The sequence below is a fragment of the Gouania willdenowi genome, chromosome 9, assembly GCF_900634775.1.
Source record: "Gouania willdenowi chromosome 9, fGouWil2.1, whole genome shotgun sequence".
NCBI classification, from domain to species: domain Eukaryota; kingdom Metazoa; phylum Chordata; class Actinopteri; order Blenniiformes; family Gobiesocidae; genus Gouania; species Gouania willdenowi.
The window spans coordinates 21,653,392-21,680,300 of NC_041052.1; the positions used below are offsets into that span (position 1 = coordinate 21,653,392).

A 26,909-nucleotide genomic window follows, 5' to 3' on the forward strand; every position below is an offset into this window, starting at 1 on the left:
TGATGTCATCAGCATGCGCCACAGAGACGCTGCTACAACAACAACAACAACAAGGCGTCTCTGGTGAAAACTTTCTTTTGCGATAGTAATGCTGCGGTCATTACGTCCTTGAGTGACGTTTGCTGTTTTTGCAACACGAGTATGTGAGTTAAGGGCACGTTAACCATCCTCCTGCATTGACCTCTTTCTAATTCGATTCAGAGCTATGCTAATAGCGGTAGCCCGGCTAGTTCCTCTCCTCGCAACTGCACATGCGTCAGTTTTGCTTCGATGCTTCTGCCTTCATCACACCCGGATATCTCGCCCTAAACCACAACACTGCCTCGTGATTGGTTCTAAATGCTTCGGTTCGGATTCAAAAGGCAAAGGCGGGAACAGCACAAGATGGACTCTGGTGTTTGTGAACACCAGGAGAATCCATCTTGCAGGCAAGGTTACCTGCATGATCTTCGCTAAAATTATTTGTGAGAAATTGCAAGATTTAGTCATCCAGTAGAGTTTATGTGAAGCGTCAAAGCTGTGAGCAAACAAAATCCTCCAACACAATATTAAACAGACATCATAATCCCTATGGTGTAACATCAACATCAAACTGACTTTTTTTCACATCCTCATCGACTGTTCGTGTCGTGATATGTCAGCGTTTCACATTAGCAACATTCCTGCAGTGTGTGCGCCACGTTTTTACTACCGGATCTTCTCAATAGTAAAATACTTTGTCATTGAGCAGGAGGTACAAAAACAACAACTGGCAGTGAAACTGGATGTAACCATTCCACACTTAATCCACCAAATAGCAGATGCATCGACGTATGCTGCATGAAGAAAGGGAATCTTATCAGGTTCGCTGTTTGAAGAATAAGTGAACAGACTTTGGTTCTGTTTCCAGAGTCATCCCTGCGTGCTCTCATTTGTAGTAAATTCCTGTGATTCAAGCATCCAATGGGATAGCTAAATGTGTACAAATGTTACTGCAAACACAAAGCTGACATGAAGTCTTCAATGCTGCTCCTGGTGGTAGAAGGTCCACCACTGACTGAGCGTGGCACAGCCATGTCCTCATGTGGTCTCTCCTAATGGGGTCCCACAGTCATTAAAGCTCTAAAGGCCAGGCCGAGGGGGCAGGCGTGTAGGGGGAGGGGCCCGTCCAGGAGGAGGTCCGTGTGGAGCAGGAGGCAGGGAGTGGCAGGGTGGTGGCGAGGTTGGAGCGGGTGAGAACAGGTTGGTTGGAGGAAGAGCTCTGTTAGGAGGGGACGTGTAAGGTGGGGGTGAATGAGTGATGGGAGGAGGGGGGTTCGACGGCAGTGAAGGAGGAGAAGAGAAGGAAAAGGATGGAGATGATACAGGACTTCTGGGAGAAGGGGGGAGGGTGCTCTGTGGGGGAGGGGGACTGTTGATGTGTGGGCTGTAGATGGGAGACGACTGGTGGTGGTAAGGAGGAGGAGCTTTAACACGGGTGAAGTTCATGCATCTTCCCTGGAAAATAGAAACACAAGTTGTGCACAGACATCAGACAGTTTGTGAATGTGACTCAGTGCGGCCAAGGACAAGGGTTGACTCCTGAGCTTTTTTGCTTTGGCTTTTGGAGACACATGAAGAACATAAAACCTTTAGGGGGCAAACATTTATTTTTTTAACTTTATTTGTTCATTGGATCTCCATTAGCTAACACCTTGGTGGCTGCTTTATTGGATTAATTAATAATGATTTTTTTTTTCTTTGGTTTTCTCTAGATCAGGGGTTCTCAACTTAGGATCCCTTTTGGGGTTGCTAGGAGGGGTGTCCCGATCCGATATGGATATAGGATATCAGTTCGATATCAGCCAGAAAACAAAGTTTTTCAGTTTTTCTCATACCTACTGTTGCTGACTATTGTTCTCTGTTTGAGTAACAACATATTCTCTGAACAATTTGAGCCCATTTTTGCTTATTTTTACCCTTTTTCTGCTACTACACCAAACATGCCATATTTTAACCTATTTTTATCCCTTTTTCTTGCCATATTTTTTTTCTCCTTTTAGTGCATTTTTGCTGCATTAATCACATTCCCACCACACCTCAGTCAAATTTCTATGGCTTTCCTGCTCATTTTTCTACTTTCAAGACATTTTGGGCACTTACAAACCCTTTCCACCACCTAATGTTGCATATGTTGATCCATTAATGTTACTTTTAACCTCTTTTCACCATATTTCATGCTTATTTTTTGCCAACTCACCCACGTTAATGATTTATCATGCTCATTATTTGCTGGTTAAAACTTATTGTTCCTACTGATAAAATGACATTACTCCAATCCCCTCTCTTCCACTACCACCTTTTCTGTCTGTTTTTGACCACTCTAATTTGCAACTATTAACCAATTTCTGTGGTTTTTAAAATCCCATTTCACCACCTTTTCCACCATTTTTTGGTCACTTTTAACTCGTTTTTTTTTCTGATTAAAACAAGGATTTACATCTTTAAAATGACTATATAATATGGCACAAACAATAATAAACTTCCTGGATAACAGTGGATATTATTCCGATAAATAAATAAATATGGTTATCACAGATTCAAATAACAATGGACCATAATTTTGCTGACTTTATGGATGGACCCCAAAAAGCTCTCACCTTTATTCCCCCTTATAGATGCCCCTGTCCCCACATGACTGTTCATGTGTGTGTGCAACCACCTTCAGGTACAGTGAGGATGGGATCCCCAGTCTCTGGCACCTTTATTTTGGGGGTAACGGGCTGAGAGTTTGAGAACCACTGCTCTAGATAACGGGTAGCACTAATACACTGAGGAAAGCATGAAGCCGTTATTTCTGTACAAATAAGTAAAGGTAAAACGTCTTCTGAAATAAAAAAAAAACCTGAGTACGGCACCAATTTGTATTATTTTCTATTGTACGATAAGTCAAAGAAGGTGGTGGAACTGAAGGAAAGCTGGCATAGGATACACACAAAATGAGCTGTTTAGATAAATGAGAGGAACCACAGGCCGCTGTCCTATTACTGCACTCACTGAGCAGGACTTAGTAAAGCAAGCCTTAGACAGGAGACTCCTAGTTTCAATCAGAAAGAGCTTGTTTACTGGTTCAGGAAACTGGAAACAGATTTTTCCCCCCATTGTGCTAATGAAGTGGTTTTATGGGGAGGAAGTTGTAATTGTACATTCCCAGTTTGTGTGTTTAAGATAAGCAACTCTGAAGCAGAAATGATGAGAAGCTCCACTATCTATGTTCCTCATTGCTCACCATCTGTTGCATTGTGGGTAATTCGATGACTTACAGATTGAATACACATCTATAGAGTGTAGCAATCATATGATTGTAGAACAGAAACTTGACTTTGGCTTGTTGTGAGCACTTGATATTAGATATTAGGCTTTTAAATTATTATTTGGAGAGTCCTGGAGGGGTGCAGTTTTGCATGATTTACATGTTGCATTAATGAACTTGATCTTTCAGCTCTACAAAATGTGGGCCTCAGTTGTTTTGGAGCATGGAGATCTAAAACATGCGGGACTTTGAGCCTCAGGGACCAGAGTCTGAGGTCTCGTCCTTCAAATGTATATATTTTCAGATTTATACTTAATATTTTCTTATTTTAATCTAAGAAGGAGTGAAGTGTTTTAAAAGCTAGATCTTTTAGACACAATGTTGCAGATTAAGTTCAGGGAGAACATGCAAACACAACACATTGAGACTGAAGACATTTGGATTAGTATCACTGGTAACCTCTAAACCTCTAAAGGCAACAAATTGCCATCAAATTGAATGTTGTGGTAAATGGTAAATGGACTTGATTTATATAGCGCTTTATCACCACACTGAAGCAGTCTCAAAGCACTTTACATATCAGCTCATTCACCCAATCACTCTCACATTCACACACCAGTGGGACAGGACTGCCATGCAAGGCGCTAGTCGACCACTGGAAGCAACTTAGGGTTCAGTTTCTTGCCCAAGGACACTTTGACACATAGTCAGGTACTGGGATCGAACCTCCAACCTCTCGATCAGAAGACGACCCACTACCACCTGAGCCACGGTCGCCCGTGGTTTCCACAAACCTTTCACACTCACGTACCCTTTCAGACGTTTAACCTGAAGCTATGTACCCACTACTCCTGCACATTTAAAAAAAAAAAAACGTAATATTGTAATATCATATACTATGTAGCCCAAGAGTGAAATTTGTCCCTGAATTTTACCTATCCTGTTGAGGAATAATATTAAATAATAATCTGTAAGGACATAAGAAAACATCCTATTCAGAATAAAAAAGAATTTCCGCATATCCCTTTGGGAACCTAGGTCCTAAAGGGACTTATTAAATCAACTTGTGAAGCAGTTTGTACGGTTGACTCATGCCTGACCAATCTCACGTTTCTTTTCTGTCCACAGAGTAAGTTAGTCTGTAACTAACATCTCATGGACTGTTGGCATGATCACATTCATACTGTGCACGTGTGCAGTGTTCTCCTCATTGTTCTCCTCTGATGATCTCAGGTCAGACGAGTCCCATTTCAGCTCCAAAACTCAACTCCTCACCCTGTAAACACAGCTGTGTGCCACCCTGTGCAGCTGTGGAAACCTCTGCTCTTTTTTCACTTTGACATATTTGAACCCTTTTCTTTAAAAAATGAAAAAATAAAAAAGCATCAGGTTCTTTCAGGAACAAGACTGAAATGTGTCCTAGGCCGTGCCAATCTCATACCAAACAAATTGTATTATAATTCTGTGTTTTTTATAGTACCAAGTAGCTCAGTGGTTCTCAAATGTTTTTGGCCCAAGTACCCCTTTGTACTAATGAGTGAAAACACACATTTTAAAGAATCTCATTTTGTAAATGAGTAGAATGAAACAGTATTTAATGACTCCTGAATGGATTTATTTCTATAGTCTATCATTTCTGGTCATCTCCTGCCTGGTGTGACACCATGATTGACCTTTGTATTTTTAGTTCATGTAATAAAGATTATTTCCATCATCAAAATAATGATTTAAAACCCCATATTTTTAATGCTTTTATTTTTTAATTTTCCTCTAAGTACCCCCTGTAAATACAGAAGAGCTTTCATTCATTCATTTCTTTATTCCTTTCATGAAATTGCATAGTTGTACAAGCCACATACAGTTTACACTTTCAGTGTTTTATACATTTCCATGATCAGAAAGGAGCAGATGGAAGGATAATATTCTAATATTTATTTGCCCACTTTTTTAACAAAGATAAACAAGAATCAATTAGATATGATGCAAGTTGTTTTTTTTTTTTTTTGTAACGCTTTTTAAATTCCAAAATATTTTTGCAACTTTTTAAATCTTCGTTTTGAGAATTCCAGGCTTTTACACCAGCTACAGACACAGACACAGCACATTTGTTTCGAATTTGTTCGTGCTCTTGGATGTTTAAAGTCGTACCGCCTTCTATTTTTTTCATCTTCAGAAGTAAACTTATGTAACTTTTGTAAGTCCTGTGGAAGAGCTTTGTTTCAAGACTTGAACATCACTAATAGTTTTAATAATCCTGACCTAATGAAGAGTGGATTTGTGTGGTCTCTAAATCCTGCTTTAAAAATATGAATGGCCTTTTTGTAAAGGAAATAAAGGCGTTATGTGATATGTATTACCCCATTTTTCTACACAATAATTTGAATAAGGTAAAATAATTGAGCAATATAACATTCTCATTGAATTATATGGTAAATTGTATTTAATCTTATTCAAAATAAACAAGCATTTAGATACATTATTTTAAGTTTTCATCTAAGATGACCCGTAGAAATCTTGTTTCTTTGAAAAGTATACATGCTAACCAAACCTAGGATTTTCTTAGTGGCTGCTTTGTAACAGCACACACTGCAGTGACTGGTGCACACTACTTTTGTAATGGAGGGGATTTGGAATCTTTGGGCAAACATGAGAAAAACTCAACAGTCAGATCATCGTACGATTAGTGATGTGAGCGCTGAGGCTGCTGCCAGCTGTGGAGCTCCTTGTGGCGTTAGCGCTCTACTCAGCTGGCTTATGAGACATAACATTCTGCGTCTCATAATGACTTCAGCAGACGTCTTTACGTTACACTGCTCTGTGGATTCACTCCCAAATGGCCACACATTTTCCCATGAATCACTATTTTTTTTTTTTTTTTTTTTCCTGTGCACACACAGCTAAACAGCTGGTGCTTCCTCTTTACTGTTTCAGATCCAAAAATGACTCGAGGTTTAATGCTGATGTACGCAAAACAAAAGTATTGATAAATGTTTAAAACCCTTTTTTGCAGTTTTCATGATTTTCTTACCTTGTCGCCACGATGAGGCCTCATTATAGACACACGATCATATCCTTTTCTTAGTAGTACCCACAATGCATCCAGTTTTCCCTTTGGAAACACAAAAGAAAGCAAAATATGATGGAAATGTGTTTTCTTTTTCTCTTATGAACCCATTGGTTTTCATTCTTTTAAATACATACAGTATTACCCGTCCCTTATAAACTCCAGCTGCTACAGTCACAGTTATTGTAACCCTGCAGCTTTTACAATGACACACTACATGTTTCAGTTTCTTCTGAATTGACTCTTCTTAGTTTTTTAAAAGCACTAAATAGTTTGAGGATAAGAGCAGCAAATGCAGCTGTTTTTCGTCACAAAAGTGCTGGCTTTGCAGTCCTTCTTCCCGGAGGTCAGTCTAACAGGAGTCTGGTTTCTATTAGCAGTCCCCTGCTGACTGGGAAGACTTCACTATGACTCCTTTAACTAAACGCAAGCCCTGGAGGAAAAGTCTGTGTGCCAGTAGTCACACAAGCCTCATTGCATTAACACACATCAAGCTTTTCTCACCAACACATATTAATAACTAAATTACTGACACCTCTAAAGCTTCATTAGCATATTTCTTGCAGAGGTTTTACAGAAAAAAGTAGATTTGATGTATTTTTAAACAATGTTGTCATTGAAGCTTCTGTGGATCCAGTCTCTGTTTTTGTACCTTGATAGGTGAGTACCACTTCTGCGGTCCTGATGGTCTGTGCATGCCGTTGTTCAGAACCCGAGTGGGTGGAAACTCAAACTCCTGCTCAGGCATCTTCACTTTGGCATTTTTGGCTTTTTCCAGCTTTGCTCCTTCTTCAGTCGAGCCTTTCTCACCCCAACGAACCTAAGAATAACCACATGATAACCTCTTAATGGTTCTCATGCTGTGTAATGTGTCGTTTTTTGAGTTAAGTTTGGTTCAAACCTCCATCCTTTTGATTCCTCCAACTCCTCTTCCTCCATAGTAAGAAGCATCTACAGTCGGCCATTTCTTCTTTGGGCCGTCAAAGTCCTCCTCATCCTGTGAGAGAGTCACATAAAGTCTTGGCTCAATCAACTGTATATAGATTTTAATGGTATGTTTATTAGCATGTAAACACTTTCATGCACATTTTTGTGCATTCAACCTAGAGCTTAAATAAATAGCTTTCTGTTCACTTTTCACCTTTCAATAGAACTTGTGAATCGAATGGACCTGCACTTGCCTCAAGGTTAAAAAATATTTTTAATGATGATAAATTAATTCAAAGTGTGAGCAGTTATCTGAATGTACTGCAGGTCAATATGTCATTAAAAGATAAGAAGACATGTTGCAGTACCCACCGAGCTCTCCTCCACTGGTGGTGGTGGGGGCTCATGGATAACCTGTGAGCACACAAAGAAACAAAGAGAAAGAAAGAGTGTTTTCAATCAAAAGATCACAGAAGACCAAAACTTTAGTTTTAAAGTGCATTTTTGTTTCATCCTCCTGTCATGTGTTTTCCAAATGCAACAGCGCGTACACACATGCATTCCCCCTCCTGAGTCGGCATTTACAAGAGCAAAACGCTGACCTAGAAATCTGCCTTCCAGATTCTTTGGCCTGCAGTTGTTGATTAGGAGAAAATGTGAGCAAAGGGCTTGTGAATACTCTGCATTCTACTTCTGTGTGTGTAGTTTAAAGAAAAGATGCTTATCTTTCGACTAAAGATATTAAAGTTGTAGTCAAACTGTTTGGGCCAATGAATGTTTTTCTGGAGGCCAAAATAGATCATTTTAAAATAAATTGATTATTTAGTCTATTATCAAGCTGGTATTTTCTCTTGGCTGTGCATCTCACAGTAGTGTATAAATTAAAGTTTTTACGCTATTAGGTGTTGCCATGGTCAAAGATCTTCCTTGAAGCCTTTAGAAACAGTGTTGCATAGATCTCTATCCATTAATTAATGATGCTTAGTTGATTTCCTCCATCAGATTTAGTTTTCTTCAATCGAAATGGTCTGAAATTGTTCTTAATGAATACCATTTGATCTAGAACTTCATGTTATTTTTGGTAATTGGGTTGGTTAGCCGTAATGTTGACATTTTTAATTTTTTGGTCCAAGTTAAATTCCTGTCATGCAATGCAACGATATATCATATTTGTGGTTCCTAAGCAGCAGGATAGTTATTGTGTGAGGTGAGTTGATAATTAGTCATTCATCATTGCAAATTTTTACTGTACAATAAACAGCCAGTTTGGAAGTTGCAAGTATGACGATGAAGACAACTTCTCACTTTGAGCACATAACCAGCCATCGCTCCATATGTCATACCAGTCCTTATAGGGACCGCACAGTTTGCATCAGACTTGCGACAGACAGAACCCTAAATGCCAACGTTCCCATGTAATGGTGAATACTGTCCATAGTCAAGTCTGCTGAGATCACTACACCAGCTAATTATTGTCACCTGCGTTTATTTGTGCGTCTGTAGCAAGATTACGGCAAAAGCACTAATAGGATTTTGACAAACTTTTGACCAAAGATAGACCTTATGTCACGAAAGATCCCATTACATTTTGAAGTGATCTGCATCAATATACTGATTGTGGATCAGTTTAAAAAAAAATAAAAATCACAGTTTCTTACTATTGGCAAAAATTCGGTTTGTAATCAACGATCTTTTTGAAATTTGACTCAAGTTATGTTGGGTTGGTTCCTTAATTATCCCACCAAATTTCCTCCAGATCAGATGTGGATTGTGAATGTCATGAGAATTTTATTTTGAAAACTGGGTGTCCCCTACTGTATCATTATTAATAGGATAGAAATTTCTTCCAATCCTTTAAAGTGTGAATAACCATGATCAGAATCACTGATCCAAATAACTGGTACAGGATACTTGGCACTTGGCAGAGGTGTGCGCTCTCTGAGGGCTCTTGTGTGTTTTTATTTCTCATCTGTAGCAAAAGGGCTAATTTAAATTATTCTGATTCATTATTGATGAATGACTTTTCCACTTCTAACTCTATCATTGGGTCTGCTCAAGTTGCACTGAGAGGTAATATATGGAGGTCACTGACTGTGACCCCTGGAAAAACCACACATTTCAGCAGCAGGATAATTAGTTTCACAAATGTTCAACTGTTGGCTTTGACCTCTGTCAGCTCAGAGCTGATTTAACCCCTGAAGAGCCAGAAGACCCTGTTTGACTCATAAACTTGAACTTTCTCACCATTGGAGCTTTAAGCAGATCAATGGGTGCTTTGGGTAACTTTAGTCACACACAAAACAAATCCTCACTGTCTCATAATGTGTAGGCATGTGTGTGTCATCCAAAAACACATTTATAAGTAAAAAAAAAAACTTCACTTGTGCATGTTATGACAGCGGTGAATGTAACTCACCACAGTGCAGCAGAGTGGCCAGAACCACCAGAGGAGAGCCAAACCCAGCAGCAGCATCAGGATGAGCAGAGCTATGGCCAGAACGGTCCCATCAGACTGAAACAGACACGTCAACACATGCTCGCTTTATTGCTCTGTGCAGGAATGAGAGAGACACTTTACTGCCCTCTCAAGTGTTGTTCAAAAAAGTGATAGAGTGAAAAAATATGGTATATACTCACACAGCCGACACTGGTGATGGTCACAGAACTGGAGATGAAACTGAGACCTTTATTCATACTGACGTAAAGATTTGCAGCCCTTACAGAAGAAATAAAACATACTTCAGTTCCTATATAAAGCTGCTTTAAAATCCATATTTATCCAAACAGTCAGAACTTACATGCCCTCATCTTGAAGCACTGGTGCAGGACAAAGAAGGTACGTGTTTTCCACCACCAAAGGCTTCACCACTAAGTGGGTGCAGAAACAGTCATTAAAACCATTAGTTGATTATTATCCAAAGAATTAGGTAAATTCAATCATTATTGAACAAATTATGACAGAAAACATATGTTACCGGATACCATTTTTTAAGATGAGCTCATGCAAACATCTGTATCCCACTAATACACACATTTTCACCTCCGTTTGTCGAGGCGGCTGTTTAAAATGGCCCCAAAAGCATCACAGCCCAAATCATGCCTGCTTATTCTGGCAGGAGTAGAACATATTCTAAGACTGAGCAAATCAACATGAGCGGCTGCTGGTTTTAAGGACCATAATGCAGGAGGACGGAGGGGTCGGAGAACGAGGGCTGTGTGATCAATGCTGCCAAAAGCAGCTCCACGCCAAAACAAACTGGGCCAGTTACTCATTCCAGAGTTCATCCCCACTCCACCCCCACAAACAGCACAGTCCTCTAACTCCAAAGCAGAGTCAAGATATGACCTTATTCTCTTCACTCAGCAGATTCCCTTTGTTTCAATCCCCTCATATTGGAGACAATAGCAAACATCTCTTCAGTCCATGATGGGATGTTTTATATGATTGTTCACTTCACTCCCCCAACTCAGAGAGGGAACATATTCTACTGTGAGGTGCAGACAAACACAGAGTAAGTTATTGGAATTTACGGTAGAGTAGAGCGTTCACTGAGGGCAGACAAACTAAACGGGATGTCAGTAAAAAAAACCTGTCAGTTTGCTATGTTTACTGTTTTTCCCTGAGTCACAGAGGACTGTGAACTGCACAAAACGTAAAACATCCAGCTGCGAATAGGAAATGGTTAACTCGTCTCATTGCAGTATCAGCCGACAGCTGGCTTGACTCAATTTCAACACACACAAATCAACCTCACTGGATCCGTTAACTAAACTGTAACTCACATTGCACAACTTTATCTGTTTGACCATCCAACAGACTAACGGTACATGTATTATAGTTTTGCTTTTGATTTGACCATGTGAAGGAAAGCTTTAAAATCAGCAAATGTGGTGTTGGAGTCATTTAATTAAATCTGTTTGTGGCTAAACCTGGATTATGAGAAAGGATGGAGACCTGCAGCCACCAGGGGGTGTCAAACTGCATGTTCAACTACAATATAACAACTATTATTGGTTGTTTGCTTGTTGACATTATAACCAAGCAAGACACTGTATCTGGTTTGCTGTCAGTGTTTCCTACTGCGAAGCATCAATATTCTACTTTACTTTGCTTGTTGACGATATTTAATTTAATACATTTTGAATTGTAAGGCAAGCGTTTTTGTGCTGTTGTTTTGACCTGTTGTATTTGGTATTGCATTACTACATAAGAAATGTGTTTACATTGAAATGTAACCGTTTCATTGAAGTTAAAGAACCTCATCATGGCAGCCAGTGTCTTGCATGGTGAATGTTGACATGTATCAACCTACAGAGAGGACACAATGGTCATGATATTATTCATGGATCAATCCCATCTATATTTTAGATCTGTTTATTCTGATCATCAAGAAAACAATGTAAGATTACTATAGACACAAGGGAGTGTATAACCTCATAGCCATAACAGAGAAGTAACAATATTCACAATTTAATACAGATTACTTTTCTTTTTTTTTTGCACTGTTGATGAAATGTAGAGCAGCCTGAGTAAACTCCACAAAGAAAAGCCTGGAACTGGGATGGACCCACATTCTTCTAGTGTTTTTTATTTTTTTTAGGGAGGGTTTAATTTTGAAAATCTTTTTAAATCCCACCACAACTCTATGCTTCCCCCCTTAATATTTTTTAATCAAGCAGCTTTACAGTGGAAATCTACAAAGGTGGGGCGTAGAAACATTGTAAGGTAAACACTGATGTGTCTCTGATTATCTTGGTGTGTTGGCGATCTGTCAAGCGAGCACCTTTGTCTCTAGTTAATGCAAAGGCTCCAGCATCCAGTGACCATCAGGGATGGTTTCATTTGTAATGCCTTCACATTTTTCTGAATATTTGCCTTTATCCATGTCCAGATGAGAGCGCGATAATCATGCAGAGTTTAAATCTTCTCCACTTTTTGCTCCGTTGTCCTTTGCTGATCCTAAACAGGATCCGCTTCAGTGTCTATTCCTGGAGACTCTCCATCAAACAATAATTCATCTGGTAAACACATGTACTGACACACTGCTGCTGCTTGTTTTAGCGTTTTACACGCTTGCAAAAGATCAAGAGGGCTGCAGTTAAAAAGTCAGTAATAGTGGTACAGTATTATGGGTAGTTTCTCATGTCAAAGATTGTTCCTTCAAACAACCAAAAACTAAATATTTTCCTGAAGTCATTTTGGAGACATGAATATATTTTGAGGAGGATAACTGAGATAGACATGAGATCATTTGCTCATGCCTGCATCTGAAAAACATTTCAGTGAAACAGTTTTTATAATAAAGACTTAAAGGAGCATAGGACAGGATTTGAGAAAAAAATAAAGATTCATTTAAAGTTTTTTTTTAATGCTAATGGGTAATAATGCATACTAAACTAAAGAGAATGAGTAAATACATATTTCTACTTATTGCCTTAAAGATTGTGATACATTTTGTACTTGTTTTCGGAGTCTGATTTTTCCTCGCCCAGTTCTGCGGACGCCGATGGTGACGTTAAATGACGCTGGTGCAGGTTCACGACGGCTTGTAGAGCCATCCCAATAAACCGGAAATAACAAAGAATGAGAAAAAGACGGCTCAGACAAGCACGGTGGACTAAACTACTGTTTGCTTCTACAGAGGCATGTGCACAGGGCTTGCAGTAAACAGTCACATGAACGGAGAGTAAATAATTAACCGTGTCACAGTTGGAGTGTGAATCGGGCCGCATTTTCTCATCCTAGTCCGACCCAACAGTGGAAAACTTTTTTTTTTTTTTTTTTTCTCAAAGAAATAACATATATACTTTTGTTTTAGTGGTAAGCATCGATTATATTAACAAACCACTGTTAATGTCAACATCAGATTAGCGCACGGCTATAAAACAAAAGTGAAACACAAACAGGGGCGCAGTGCACACAAGAGACCCATCGGATCTAATTACACAATCCATGTATCAAAGATAATCCATGTTATATTGTGCAGTAAAAGGAATATTTCAATGGTGTATTCCTTTAAAATTGTCCTGTGCTCCATTCTACATCCACCGCGGATCAGCTGTGGCTGCTGCAGAAAAAGAATGCTGCAGCGCAAACAACACTATGTGACCGAACAGTTTCTTGGCTGATGACTGCAGTTACACCAACCACCGTGGTGTCACTATGGAGTCTGATTTCTAAATCCTGCCCTATGCTCCTTTAAACAGTGGCATTTCTAAATGCCCATTTAGATATGACCTCAGATAGGTACAATATAATGTTTCTAATTCTTAATGAAAATCGTATCTCTCTCCATCTCCTGCAGCTGCAGTGGTTTGTGCAATAGGAAATGATTTGAACTGTTCTTACTGTAAAATGCTCGTAAACTGCTTGAATCACCAATGACGCTCTGCTGTGTGTGTGGCCCTGCTGCGTCTTTTGTCTTTTTATCTTTAGGTTGTACTTTCCGTGTTGTGAAACAGCTCAGCGTGTTGTTTAAAAAACATCAGGCTGCCAGTAAGACCAGCACAGCAGTTCATTTGATCCCGGTGCTGTGCAAATTACTCTGTAATGGATTTTTGGGAAACCCAGCGAAGCCTCTCCCAGTTACCGTAGTTATTTATTTCAGACAGTTAGCGTTAGAGAGCTGCAGGGTCTCCTTTGATGCTACTGTCAAACTGTGCTGTGGTATCCAAAGCACTGCAGGGTGGAAAGTTAAAGTAATTGTGTTACTTACTCTTAGTTTCTGTGTCGTTGATACGAAAGCTGCAGAGGACTTGGTCAACATTTCGTGCCAGAAGGAATCCGTTTCCTCTCACCACCACCTGAAAGGATTCTGGAGAACGAAGGACAGGATCATATTTGATGAGAAAAGGCGGCATACACTGCGTGATTTTTTTCAATTGTTGTACTCGTCTCCAGCCCAAACTGTGCAACTCAAATCCAGAGCCTGAATGTGCGCAGCTCACGGTTCATGTTCTCACATTGTACGGACCGACACAATGCAACCTGACTGCTCACACTGTACGTCTTGTTTCCAGAATTGTAATGTAAAAATTAGATGAAGAAAAAGAACTCTGAAGCGTCGCCATTAAAACAGAAGAAGAAGAACCCAGAAGTGGAGAGACACTTGTGAATTTCAGGAAAAAGAGCTTCAAAAAAGAAAAGGAGGTGATGTGATGGACCAGGAGTTGTCTGGGCAGTACTGTCCATCAATTTTACAGCAGTCCTACAGTGTTAGTGCATATGCAGTGTAAGAGTTTGAAGTAAGCCAGTCTGTGGCACTGTTTCAACAGTGTGATACCGTCACTCGGGGCAACCAGGATTTCAAACATGTTTGATTTTCTTGCGACCATATGATTGCTGATTGGGAGCTTGTCGTGAGGCGTATATTACACGATGCATGACACAATTTAGCCGAGACTCGGCCCGATCTCAAAAATAGTCGCACAAGTAAAAAATCTGTTCAAAATGGGCCAAAAATCACACAGTGTATGCCCGCCTTAAGACGGCATGCTCCTCATTATCATTAAAGACCTGCCCTCTGTTTTCACCAGAGAGCAGATTTTTCATTTTTCATCTCAAACATCTTGTTCTAAGCTAAGGAAACTTAAGTTAAGGGGACAAATCAATATATAGTTTGTCATTTTCACTCAATTAGTCTTGTCAGCGTAGATCTTTTAATGCTGGTGTTTCAAATGACTAGGACATCAGTCAAGTTCTTTCTTTCATCACCTCACACAGATGACTAGATTAATTAACATAATCAATAACCCCAATGCATGTAAAGCTACAAGCTCGATCGAGGTTTCCTGCTTCCTTCACAGCAGGATGTCAGACATCTTTCTCTATTTGACTCCCTTGTTCTTCTGTCTCAAGTACGGCCTTTGTTCTCTTCTGTTTCCTGTTCTAAGAATCATTGTCTTCACCTCACTGTCTACACCCTGATACGATGCATTTACCAAATCTATTTTCCCAATAATGAATCTACACAGGCATTCAGGTGTACAGAATCTAACAGTCTTCACTTTACCTTACAGATTGTGATACAGTGAAAGGACAAAGGAGTGTGGACAAGAGCTTGTAATGCTAGTTAAAGAAGTTGAGGCTTCATCTTTGATCATATTTGTGAAGCAGTAGAGATTTGCAAATTATTTTCTCGACTCTACCATATTTCAATAATCTTCACATGAATGGGAAAAAAAAAAACTATTATTTGAAGAAGTTGCTGAATATTGAAGCATTTCTGTTCCTAATAATCACAAAAATTTGCAAGATCTCAGAAAGAGATAGGAAAACAGAAACAAGATGTTATTCCCATCATACCTCCTGCACAGATACTGGAAGGCTCTGCTGCCAAGATCTCAATACAAGACTTCTTCAGGATCTAGGAAAACAATGAGAAAAAATGTTAGATTTGAAAATAATTTGCCTCAAAAAGTGATGGATCTTTTTTTTGATTTTTTTATTAAAAAAAAAAAAAAAAGTACGAGATTTGCTGGACAAATTGCCATGCATGGTCTGGTTGTTACTGTAAACCAATTGGATTTATGAACATCTGTCAGTCTCATGTGAGCAGAAAGCAGCAGTTTTCACTTTGCCGTTAAGCAGCTCCAGATGACCATGGCTCAGCTGGCAGACGGGTCATCTTCTGATCGAGGGGTTGGGGGTTCGATCTCAGAACTGTCTGTGTTTCAAAGTGTCCTTGTGCAAGACGCTGAACCCTATGTGGCTCCCAGTGGTTGACTAGCACCAGAGGTGTGTGAATGGGTGAATGAGCAGATATTATGAAGCGCTTTAGGACTACCTTGGTAGGTATAAGTCAATTTACCATGACTGTAATCTAAGGTCTAAGTGTTGGAGTAAACCACCCAGTCTGGTACTGAGAGGTGCTTCTTTGATCAGTTTTGGCCTGATGAAAGTCAGGATGGACGGTCACAGCAGGTTTAACTCAGATCTTTATAGGTTGCAGAGCTTCCAGCAAAAAACAAATAAACACGACGTCTCCTACATGACATTTGTTAACAGACTGAACAGAAAGTCGATCAATCAAATAACACCGGAATAGATTGATGTGTGATATAAATGTTTTTCCTTTCTTCTGTTCTGATTTTAACTGGATTCGCTGGCGGTACAATCAGAACCTGTGCACAGGGATCTGATACACTTACTTTATCAATGACACTTTGCAGAGCCTCGAATCCATCGTTGACTGGGAACACATGGTCTTTACTATCAGCAATCTTAGCCAGCTGAAGAAATAATCATGTTCAATGTAACAACAATTGGCAGAATGACACTTTTTATATTCAAATCATCCATGAGGTCACTGTGTAGTCACCCAGATGTCAGCATAAACTAAAGTTTGATAGGTTTCAATGAGTTATGAATCTATAGGACTATGTAGAACAATCTTAATCTTGGGATTTTGGTACCAAAGATGTAGATCAAGTTATATTTAATTTCCTTGCACAATTTATTTTACTTTGATACTCCCATATATGACCTACTGTGTAGAACTCTGGGGAACCACTTTTAAGACCATAGTAAACTTTGTTTTATTGCAAAAAAAAAGGTTGTATGATTGATAAACAAAGCAGGATATTATGACCATACACATCCATTATTTGTTCAATTAAAACTTGTGAAATTTGAAGATATTGTTTATTATAAAATGACACAAAAATAAATGCTCTTTCAGAAGGCATTCAACAAAATCTCACTACAGACCTGCAAATACAGCCTATGAGATCAGTTTATGTTTATTTTACCAAAAGAAGGATTAGAAGTAAAACAAAGATGTCTGTCTGTTCTAGGGGTTAAATTGTGGAATGATGTTGATAAAGAAATAAAAATAAGTGACACACTATTTATTTTCAAAAAGAGCTGTAGAAATATGTTTGTGTTCTTTGTTAAATGTTGTATATAAAAGAAAGTACATGCATGTATATTATTATATATATTTTTGGCATTATTTGAAATATAGGCAACTCAAATGTACTTAAAAGAAAGTACATGCATGTATATTATTATATATATTTTTGGCATTATTTGAAATATAGGCAACTCAAATGTACTTGTTGAATGCTTGCATTTTTTTTGTGTATTATTGTGAAAGGTAACTTGAATGTTATGAATTATGTTGGGCTTAAAACCATTTTGCGTCAGCTGTTTCAGTTTTGTTATATATTATATACTGTATATATATATATATATATATATAATTTTTTTTTTTTTAAATATTTTTTTATATTGTGTTTGAATATTTTTTTGTTCAAATGAAACTGACAAACTGAACTGAACAATGAAATATATATGGCCACCTGAATACAAAGTAGTTCAGCAGCTGGTCATGGAAAATAGAAATAGTTTGAGCTAATGTAAAAGGTGCAGTCAATAAAACAGAGTTTAACTTGTGGTGAATTTATAAATCACTTCAGGACAGAAGTATTGGTCATCTCTGAACTCAGATTTTGTCCAAGCATTATATTTACAAAAATATGACTGATTTCACAGTGAATTTCTTATGTTTAGATTGAGTTTGATGGTGGAAAACACAAACCTGTGTCTCGTTGAAGTCCTTCACTCCCACACAGTAAACTGAAGCACCCAGACTTCTGGAACGATTGGCCTGTCAGTCAGGTAAGAACACAGAGCAGGATGGGGGTCAACACATGGGTTCATTTACACATCTGCGTTTCACCTTTTTCTTTAATACAGTGAATTAATAGTCAGTCTAGGTTTTAGACAATGTTGGGTCATTTATAGAAACGCTGCATTGATCAGCCAGCATTATGAGTGCAGGTGAGGTGAATAACTCTGATAACTCGTTTGTTTGTTTGGGACCAAGTGTTATCTACAACAATCAACAAATAACACACAAAACATCACCAGGTTTAGCTAAACGCTCATCGAATATCATAGAATACAATCTGTATCAATACATTTATAGCATCATATATATATATAGCCTTATTTTCCTGCCAATCTTAAATCTAACATGTATGAACAGTAAGTCAACAATAATGTGTTCTAAATACTTGTATTTTTTTTTGACATAACAATAATAAATGCCTCTGTGACTCTGAAAAAAGGAGAAAGCAGGTCAGAAAATGGATTGATGGATGGAATATTAAATGCTTATTTATGCTTATAAGTTATTGGTATATACTGTAAAGGTGCTTAACCAAAATAATAATATAAAATAATAATATAAGAAGATTAGCTTATTTTAAATTTATTTACATCCACAACCAAAATAAATGAGTTTGGCAAAAGAAAAAAAAAACATGATTGCTTGAACTGCAACAAAATTGCAGCTTATTTGGTGTTTTCTTGGTTTGCCCTTTCCAGATGTTATTAAAAAAATACTTAAAATGGTTAAGGAAAAAAAGGGTTTCACCAAAAATTCCCAGAAGTACCAAAATGAGATGCAGCTAAAGTTTACTTGGGAAGAAGAGGCTTTTGTGATTCGTTCCAACCGGCCTATTGGAGATGCTGAGGTTGTTAATAGTTCTAATGGTAAAAGCATACGTATATACTCTATGGGTGAGTTACTCATGTTGTAAACTAGAGGAGCTAACAAAGGTTCCTAGACTGCAGCACATCTTCACAGATCCACTGTCCATATACTGTACGTCACTTCAGGGCCTCAGAATGATCATCATTCATAATCTGATTTTATACGCATACAGTAATACCAGCCTTAGACCATCCACAGCTTATAGATGTTTACAAAGTACAGCAGTACCTGCTCCACTGATCAAAGCCTGAATCTTTCTCATGGTTTCATCTGGAACCCTGACTGACCTGAGGATGGAGCAGATAAATCACTACGTCTCTGTGTAGACCTTAAAAAGGCTGAATGTGTAAACCTGGCAGACGCTCTAAAGCCTTTTTTTTTTGCTCACAAGGATCAAAAGTGATGATGTATGAAATGTCAGAATTTCGATAGACTTCTCCACGGTTTGTGTTTAACATGTTTCTAATTCGTGCCAGGCATCCAGCATCTCTTTCTCTCTCACCTCTCTCTCAGCACTGTAGAAAAGGTCCTCGTGCAGCTCTCCGTCTGTCAGGGCTATGATGATGCTGGCTGTGCGATAATCTGCAGGAAGAAACAATTTAATTAAACCTGATGCTGCTTCACTCAATACAAAGCCAAACATATCTAAACATATTGTATTTCTGAAACACAGCAAACAGAAATTAATTTTACAGGAACTCCTTCACTGTCTCATATGATCAAATACTTGCCAGAGATATGGAAGTTATTTTGTGTTTTGGGTCCAGTGGAGTTGTATTGGTAGACATGTACCCAACCATAATATTAATACATGTGTAATTTGAATGCCTACATGTCCCAAAAAAGGAGCTAAATCCAACTGTACACAGTAAGTGTTAAATGTTCAGGAAGAAGTTAACATACTTTGTCCTGACTTAACTTTAACTTTAACCATTAATAAAGCCTGAGTTCATGCATAACTTAACAAAACAGCCCTCTTTGCCAGATATTACCATTCTTACCTCAAATTTTACAAAGATTGGTCAATTACGGTACAAAACTAAATGTGAATTTTTTTGAAATTTTGCAAGTGATGAGAGATGGAGACTTTTCCATTTTTGAAACTGATCCAGAATCAGTATATATATATATATATATATATATATATATATATATATCTCCCTTTCAAAATGTATTTATCTTTGGTTCAAGTTTTGTCAAAATCCATAAAGTACTTTTGACATAATCCTACTAACAGACAAAGAAACAAACAAACAAATGCCCCCTCATTTACAGAGGGAATAATTTGACAATAGAATGGATCTTGTGCTGTAAAAACCTAGAATACACACCTTTAGTGTTTCCATGATATATCTGCTCACTGGCCTGTAACGGAGAAGAAAGCTGAAGTGACACAGTGCAGTAAATAAAATACCTCCACCCTGTCTGTACAGAACAGTGCTTTGGTTCTCTGGGTTGAGTCTGTTTGTCCAGACGTGGAGCTTTAATGTGTGTGAGTTTGGAGTAGGACACCTTGGCTCCTCACCCTCAGGATGCCCTCATGCATGAAAGTGTCTCCCCCTGGAAGCACACCCTGGAGCTCCTTTAGACCCTGACGAATGCGTTCCCTGAGCAGAAACAACAAGATAATCCAGTGTCCATAACTGCAGGGTTTTATTATTTTGTTTTAAGAAAACAATGTGTAACAAATGAACACATTGACTGGCTGGCTAGAGCAGATGGGTAACACACTAACTGTAAAACCAAAGGACTGACGAGTTCAGACAACACTGGAGTCTGACTCAGTAGTAGAAGGTATTTTTAAAAGTTGATTTTAATTTAGCAGAATAACAGAAAAGAACATCTAATGTAAGCTGTTTTAATGGAGCTGTGCACCCACCTGTCCTCTGTCAGGCTCATCAGGATCTGTCCCCATGTGGAAAACACAATGAAAGACATCCGCAGCTGTGGGCTGCAGTAGGAAAAAAGATTAAAACACTGGTTTTTTTTTTCATCTTTTACATAAATTACATTTTATCTTACCTTATAAATTTGTCGGCTAGATGTTCAACAAAGTGGTAGATTTCAGTCCAGTGATTCTGCACACTGCCAGATCTGCAGGGAGATTCATTTATTCAATCTTAAGATATTTTTTTCCATGGCCTGTTGTAGTTTTTTCTCTATGTATAAAGGAATTAGATATACAAATGCAGCAGGACATTTGCTGCTGTTGTGTGTGTTGTGTGTGTCATGAAAATCATGACATATATTCGCAAACCTCCTTTGCTTTGTTTGGAATTTTGCTTTAAAAAACACTCTTAGAAGTGTGCGTGTGTGTGTTTGGCGTGGGGGGAGGGGGGCATTGGTGGCATTGTACTTAAACAGCAGTGTGCAGGTAAACATCACCATCAGTGGACAATGGAATATGCCCTTTTCCGATAGGAAAACAGAGTTTTTGTTCTGTGTAGTTTTACGACGGTTGGCAACCAGGGCGAGGAGCATTACCGCCCAGGAAAACAGAGTTTTATTACATGATTCCTTTTATATGATTGGTCTAAAGGGGAATTGTAAAACCTAGTACTAATTTGTTTAAGGAATGTCTTTGGGGTCATTTATATCAATCTTTAGCCTCAAACACATGTAACATCCTTTAAATGTGGACATCACCATTTTGAAGAGTTCACATATCATGTTGTCGACACAGCAGAATTACTCTTTGTATTTCTGCTCACATATAGAGGGTTTTCATGACGCATCATCAACCCAGAAGTCGCCATCTTGGCAATATTCAGCAGGTAAACAAAGCAAACTCGCACAAGCAAATCCTGAATTTTGAGAGGAAATAGTGAATTATTGCCGTGTTATTGGCAGTACAAATCGGTCAGACCGTGAAAAACATTTTGAGTTTTATAGACTTCCAAAACGTATAGCAGATCAGGGAGAACAATGTCAAAGATTATCAGAGAAAAGGAGGCGCATGTGGCTAGCAAAGCTAAACCAGGTTCTAAGAGGCAAAAATTTGAAAAACATCGGAATTTGTTTGGCCCCATTTCTTGTCAGGTAAGTGAATTTAAACTTTGATAGTGATAAGTGCTCTTTAATTTATAGTGTATATAAAAATGTAGACTGTGGTCTGTGGACTAATGCATATCAAACTGGAGGTTCTTGAAATAGAAAACTGTTGGCTAACATTACACCTTGGTTATTCATGATATCATACAGTTAAGGTTGGTTGATTAAAGACGTTATTGCATTGCTTACTTTGGCCCTCACAATACATCTGTCATTGATGACTTGATATGCAGCTCTCTCATTCATCCACACACCATCTGGTTATAGGCCTCCAAACTTGTATAACCTTGAAGGTATTCCGCTGTGTAGGGCTTGGCGAGAAAACCAGGTAGATGACAATATCAGAATACATGATAGACAGAAGACTCTCCGGGTCGTCATTGATCCAAGACGATGGAACCAACTCGTATGGATCTGCACCACCAATAAAGCGTAAGTTTGCCAAATATCGTGCCCTTTCCTGCGGACCAAGTCCTTCCCTGTATTCCTTTGCATCAATAACGCATTTTGAGGAGCTTTTCTGTGGTTTATCCATCGCAGCGTTTACCTCCGAGTGCCTCCAACGTCTAGTGTTTACATCTGAGTGGCGCCAAAATGGCAGCACATCTGTCCAGAACGTGGCGTCGGTGAAAACCCTCTAGTGAGTTTTTGGAGAAATAGCATTTCAATCAGACTTTTTTTGCCTTTATTTAGATGTCTTCCATGTCCTTGGACGTCATGACGTTGTTCCTATGAAGACCAAGAACCTTACCCGATTACCGAGAGTAGATTTTGACATTGCAATTACCGGGAAACTAGAAATCAGACTGTGATAATCACAGTTTGTTTACAGTGCTTTTTATTGCATATGCAGCTTCTAAATTGCCTCTGATTGTAACTAGTAAAGGTTGTGTATAATAGTCTTTCAGTTGAGCTGTGTTTATATTTTTGGGTTGAGTGTCTCTTTAATATCTCTGGGTGTACTTCAGTGTTGTTACAGTCTTTCCTGTAACCAGCTGTTTTCACAAAAGGGTCGGGGTGGAAGTTAATCACTTTGCACTCATTTCCCCTTTTCCCAATAAATTTAAAGTGCAGCTGTATTACTCGGTCTTTGAACTCAAACTACACAGAGAAGGCCACAACATTCTCTGTATGTGGCTCTTTTTGAAAAACACTCCTCACAATTGGATTTATTTTAAATAAACCGATTACCTCTGCAAATGGAATAACGGTTACACTTCTTTCTTGACATCAACATGGACACTGGCCAGCCTAAAGCTCCAAAAAATCATGCTCATAACTACTTACCCTTAATAACTTTTGTCAAATACTGTAGAAGCTTCTATTGTCAGGTCATGTCTAAAGTCCTTGTCTTTACTGAAGCACAGAAAGATCAACAGAGAGGAGTGTATCACCAAACATGTGCAAGACAAGCCCACCAGGAAACACTATATGGAACTAATGTGTTGACTCACACCTGACTAGAAAATGCCGCTCACTTTGTTGTTTTTTTTTCTTTTTTTGTTGTGTACACTAGTTAAAATCGCTACTCCTTTCTCATTTTTGAACGGATCGGGCTGAAATTTGGCGGGTATAATCTATGGTTGTGTACACATTAATGCTTTGAGGCTGATTTTCACTTTGAGGCCCAGGGGGGCCCCAAAAGAAGAAAAAAAAGAAAGTCGATTTCTCATTTATTTGCCAGTCAAATATTACGACGGTTGGTGGCACTGAATCATTGGGACATACCAATATATAAATGGGGCTCATTACCTCGTACGTGTCACGGGGCGCCCGGGGGGCCCCCATTTTTCAAATGACTACTCCTCCGTTAGTTCTCGTTAGATCGGAATGCTGTTTGGTATGAAAACTCCATGAATGAATATGATGAGACGCTCGGAGCCCACACACCCCCCCCATTTCCGGTAATTTCCAAATTTATGGGAACTTAGTCATGTGCTATAGGTACAGTGTTTCTCAAATGGGGGTACGTGTACACCTAGCCAGTGGTTCGCAGCCTTTACTTTTAAAGGAGCCATTTTATCTAATCTCACTTGGATTAAAGTCCTTCCAGAGCCGAAGAAAAATATCTTCTCAATGAAGAAAATAGTGTGTGTAACAGTCTATACAGTTAAAATTATATCAAATAATGTAATGTAAACAACATTTTTTTCGAGTTAATGTATTTGAAGGGCTAACAAAAAAACTTGAATTTGATAACACACGATTGTGTCGGTCAACACATTCTATAAATAAAATAATGAAAAATAAAATCTGTATTTTCTTCCAGAATTGTCATTTTGTTAGTTTAGTTAAATTACCAGGGATTTAAAACTTAAGCTTAACCACAAGTGCATGGAACGTTGATGGTGTGTAGAGGTTGCAGGAGATGGAGTAGGAAGGTGGCTGAGCTATTGCACAATGTGAGTTAATTTTAGGTTAACAAATTGTTTTTTTTGTCATAATTGTATTTGAAAGTAATGTCACTCATCATCAATACCCTTTATTATTCTAATATTTATTTTTAAAACTATAGAGAGCCATTGCAAGAGAGTGAAAGAGCCACATGAGGCTCCAGAGCTGCAGGTTGCCGACCCCTACCCTAGGGGTATGTGTACCCCTAGGGCACTACAGGGAGTACTTGAGAGAGAGGGGGGGATGGGAAAATAAACAAAGTGTCAGTATTGGTCCCACCCCAGGTGTGAGATGACCGGAAATAATAAAAACTATAAAAAATAAATCTATTCAGGAACCACTAAATCAGTGTTTTTCGGGACTGCATGTGGGGTCGCCTGAAATTTCTGAAAAATTGAAATAGACTTTTGAAATTCTTCTTTTTTTTTAATGAAGACGACACACAATCTTAAACAACTGCATGTCTAATTTCCCTTTGTGGAATATAAATCTAGTTCAACTATAATGCAGTAAAAATAAATAAATATCTGAGCTCAAACATGATCAAAAACTAAATCTAGAAAAAAATGTCTTTGGGGTCACCAGAAATTCTTGATATCAAAATAGGGTCACAATCTAAAAAAGGTTGGGAACCACTGCACTAAATTCATTCCATCATTATGCTCTATAGTTGTTTTAAATAGTTTTCTAAGCAACATGTTAAAGTCAGACAAAAGGGGGACTTTTGAGAAAAGTTTGAGAACCACTGACTTAAACAGTGGAACCACAGAGACATGATCTTAGCACATTCTTCAATAAAAGAGAAGAGTTTTAGGTAATGAGATGTTGTAACTGGTTATTGACATAGTTGGGAAACAGTGGAAAGCTGCAAAACAGGACAAACTCTGGCAAAGACAAAATATAAGTTATTTGTAGTTATTTAGGAGCAGTGAATATTTTTAATCAAAGTTGCTATTTTTTATTTTTATTTTTTTTTTCAAGGTTGAACAATCTCTGCTGTTTCTGGATGAAAAAGATGTCCCCCCCTGTCAAATGTTCAAAAATACATACTTTTCCAAAAAGAAACCCTGTATCATAATAAAAATAGCTACAGATAATACAGAGGGACATATCTGGCAGTGGGAGATGATTAACAATATTTTCAGAAACCACATTTTCAAAAGCGCTTTTATCTGAAATTCCATTTTTATAAAAGATGATGCATCATCTGACATGCAGTTTAGCACTGTCAAAAGGATGGCCACATGGTTGACTACATGGTTCTAAACAATGTAGCATAAAGTCATTACTGTAATATTCATGCATCATTGTTTTGCAAGTAATGGATGCATCTGTATTAACAGAAACTGTTCATGTCAGCAGTTAATAAAGCTTCAACCAATGTGTGTCAGGTAACTCACTTGTCCAAAACAAAGTAGAGATCAAAGCCCCCATAGCAGGAGGACATATGTCTCCTGTCCTGGTTTGGTGCAACTAGTCCAGCACTGGCATTAACCAGCACAGCTCCGAGCACCACAGGAAGCCAGGAGCGTCTACTCCAGACACAAGTCATTATTCCAACTACATTCAAACCAAGTGCTTAGGGAAAGTATCTTTAGTAGTCTTTTCTGCAGATTCTTCTTCAGTTTGCCATGGAGGTCTTCAGCTTTAAAACTCAGCCATCCAAAATGAGAAGAACCTTTGTTTGTCAGTGAATCCTATTGTTGTCATCAATAATCTAACATAACACAACGATCAGAAGAGTTCTGCAAGGTCCAACTATTGCTGATTTTTAGTAATCACTGAGGATGCCAGAGCTGGAAAGTCTCTCTCTCTCTCTCTCTCTCTCTCTCTCTCTGCCTCATCCTGCCTCCTTGTGGTGAAGAGATGCTCCTTTGATATTTAAACATGAAAGTAATGGATTAAAAGTACTCCCGTTACTGTAATTGACTTGCTTTTATGGGTATTTGTAGTTTTTTGAGTATATTTCTTAATCAGTCATTTCACTTTTTTTCAATGTAATGTATTACATTTCTACACCCAAATGTTACTGAGTAAATTATTTTTGTTTGTTTGTTTTAAAATGATCAACGGACATTGTGAAAAAAAATAAATAAATAAAAAATGAAATGACCAGGAAGCAATCAAATGCATCACATCATAGCCGACCAATCAGATTTAACGTATTAATGCAGGCATTGAATGCCAGGTATTTTCTTTGTTTTAGAGTTCATAAATGTAACTGTACTTAGAGTCTGAGAATTTTTATTTATTTTGAATTTCATTCTATGGTGTTATTTTTTTATTTAAAGTATTCTACATTTTGACAAACCTTTTATTTTATACAGACGCCTTTGTGGAAAATCAATTAATAAATTCTGATTATGCAAGATTTCCTCTTCCTTTTTAAGTTTATACATATTTACTGTCTGTATGCAAAGGAACCATTGCAAGATTTATTACCAAAAATAAATGTGGGGTGTGAAGATAACTCGCAACTTTTACTTTGAGTACTATTTAATTGAGCTACTTTTTACTTGTACTTGAATATTTTATGTACGACTTACAATTTCAATCAAGTAACAATTCTTCTACTTGAGTAGAATATATCAGTGCTCTTTACACCTACAGTATGTAAACATGATAATGCAGAACACCATGTCATGTCCCTTTCAACCAGTGAAATTTTATTAAAGATGTTTCAAGACATCTTCGTTCAATA

General features: G+C 38.2%; 1 protein-coding gene across 2 annotated transcripts; it reads right to left on the reverse strand.

Annotated features, from left to right (window-relative positions):
- On the reverse strand, positions 1–25,967 carry antxr1a (ANTXR cell adhesion molecule 1a). 2 transcript variants are annotated; one of them, XM_028457164.1, is made up of 18 exons: positions 25,609–25,967; positions 20,786–20,857; positions 20,643–20,714; positions 20,289–20,370; positions 20,095–20,128; positions 19,266–19,345; positions 17,804–17,872; positions 16,413–16,493; positions 15,568–15,628; positions 13,979–14,077; positions 10,061–10,130; positions 9,900–9,978; positions 9,679–9,774; positions 7,635–7,676; positions 7,237–7,332; positions 6,988–7,155; positions 6,300–6,380; positions 1–1,476 (listed from the first exon to the last, which is right to left on the reverse strand). In XM_028457164.1, exons 1-18 carry the CDS (start codon positions 25,758–25,760, stop codon positions 1,102–1,104), a joined length of 1,809 nt encoding a protein of 602 aa, XP_028312965.1. In that variant the 5' UTR covers positions 25,761–25,967; the 3' UTR covers positions 1–1,101. The 2 variants fall into 2 exon arrangements, with proteins under 2 accessions (XP_028312965.1, XP_028312966.1); XM_028457165.1 differs by lacking the exon at positions 20,289–20,370 and having other exon boundaries at positions 25,609–25,650.
- Positions 25,968–26,909: the final 942 nt, after the last annotated feature.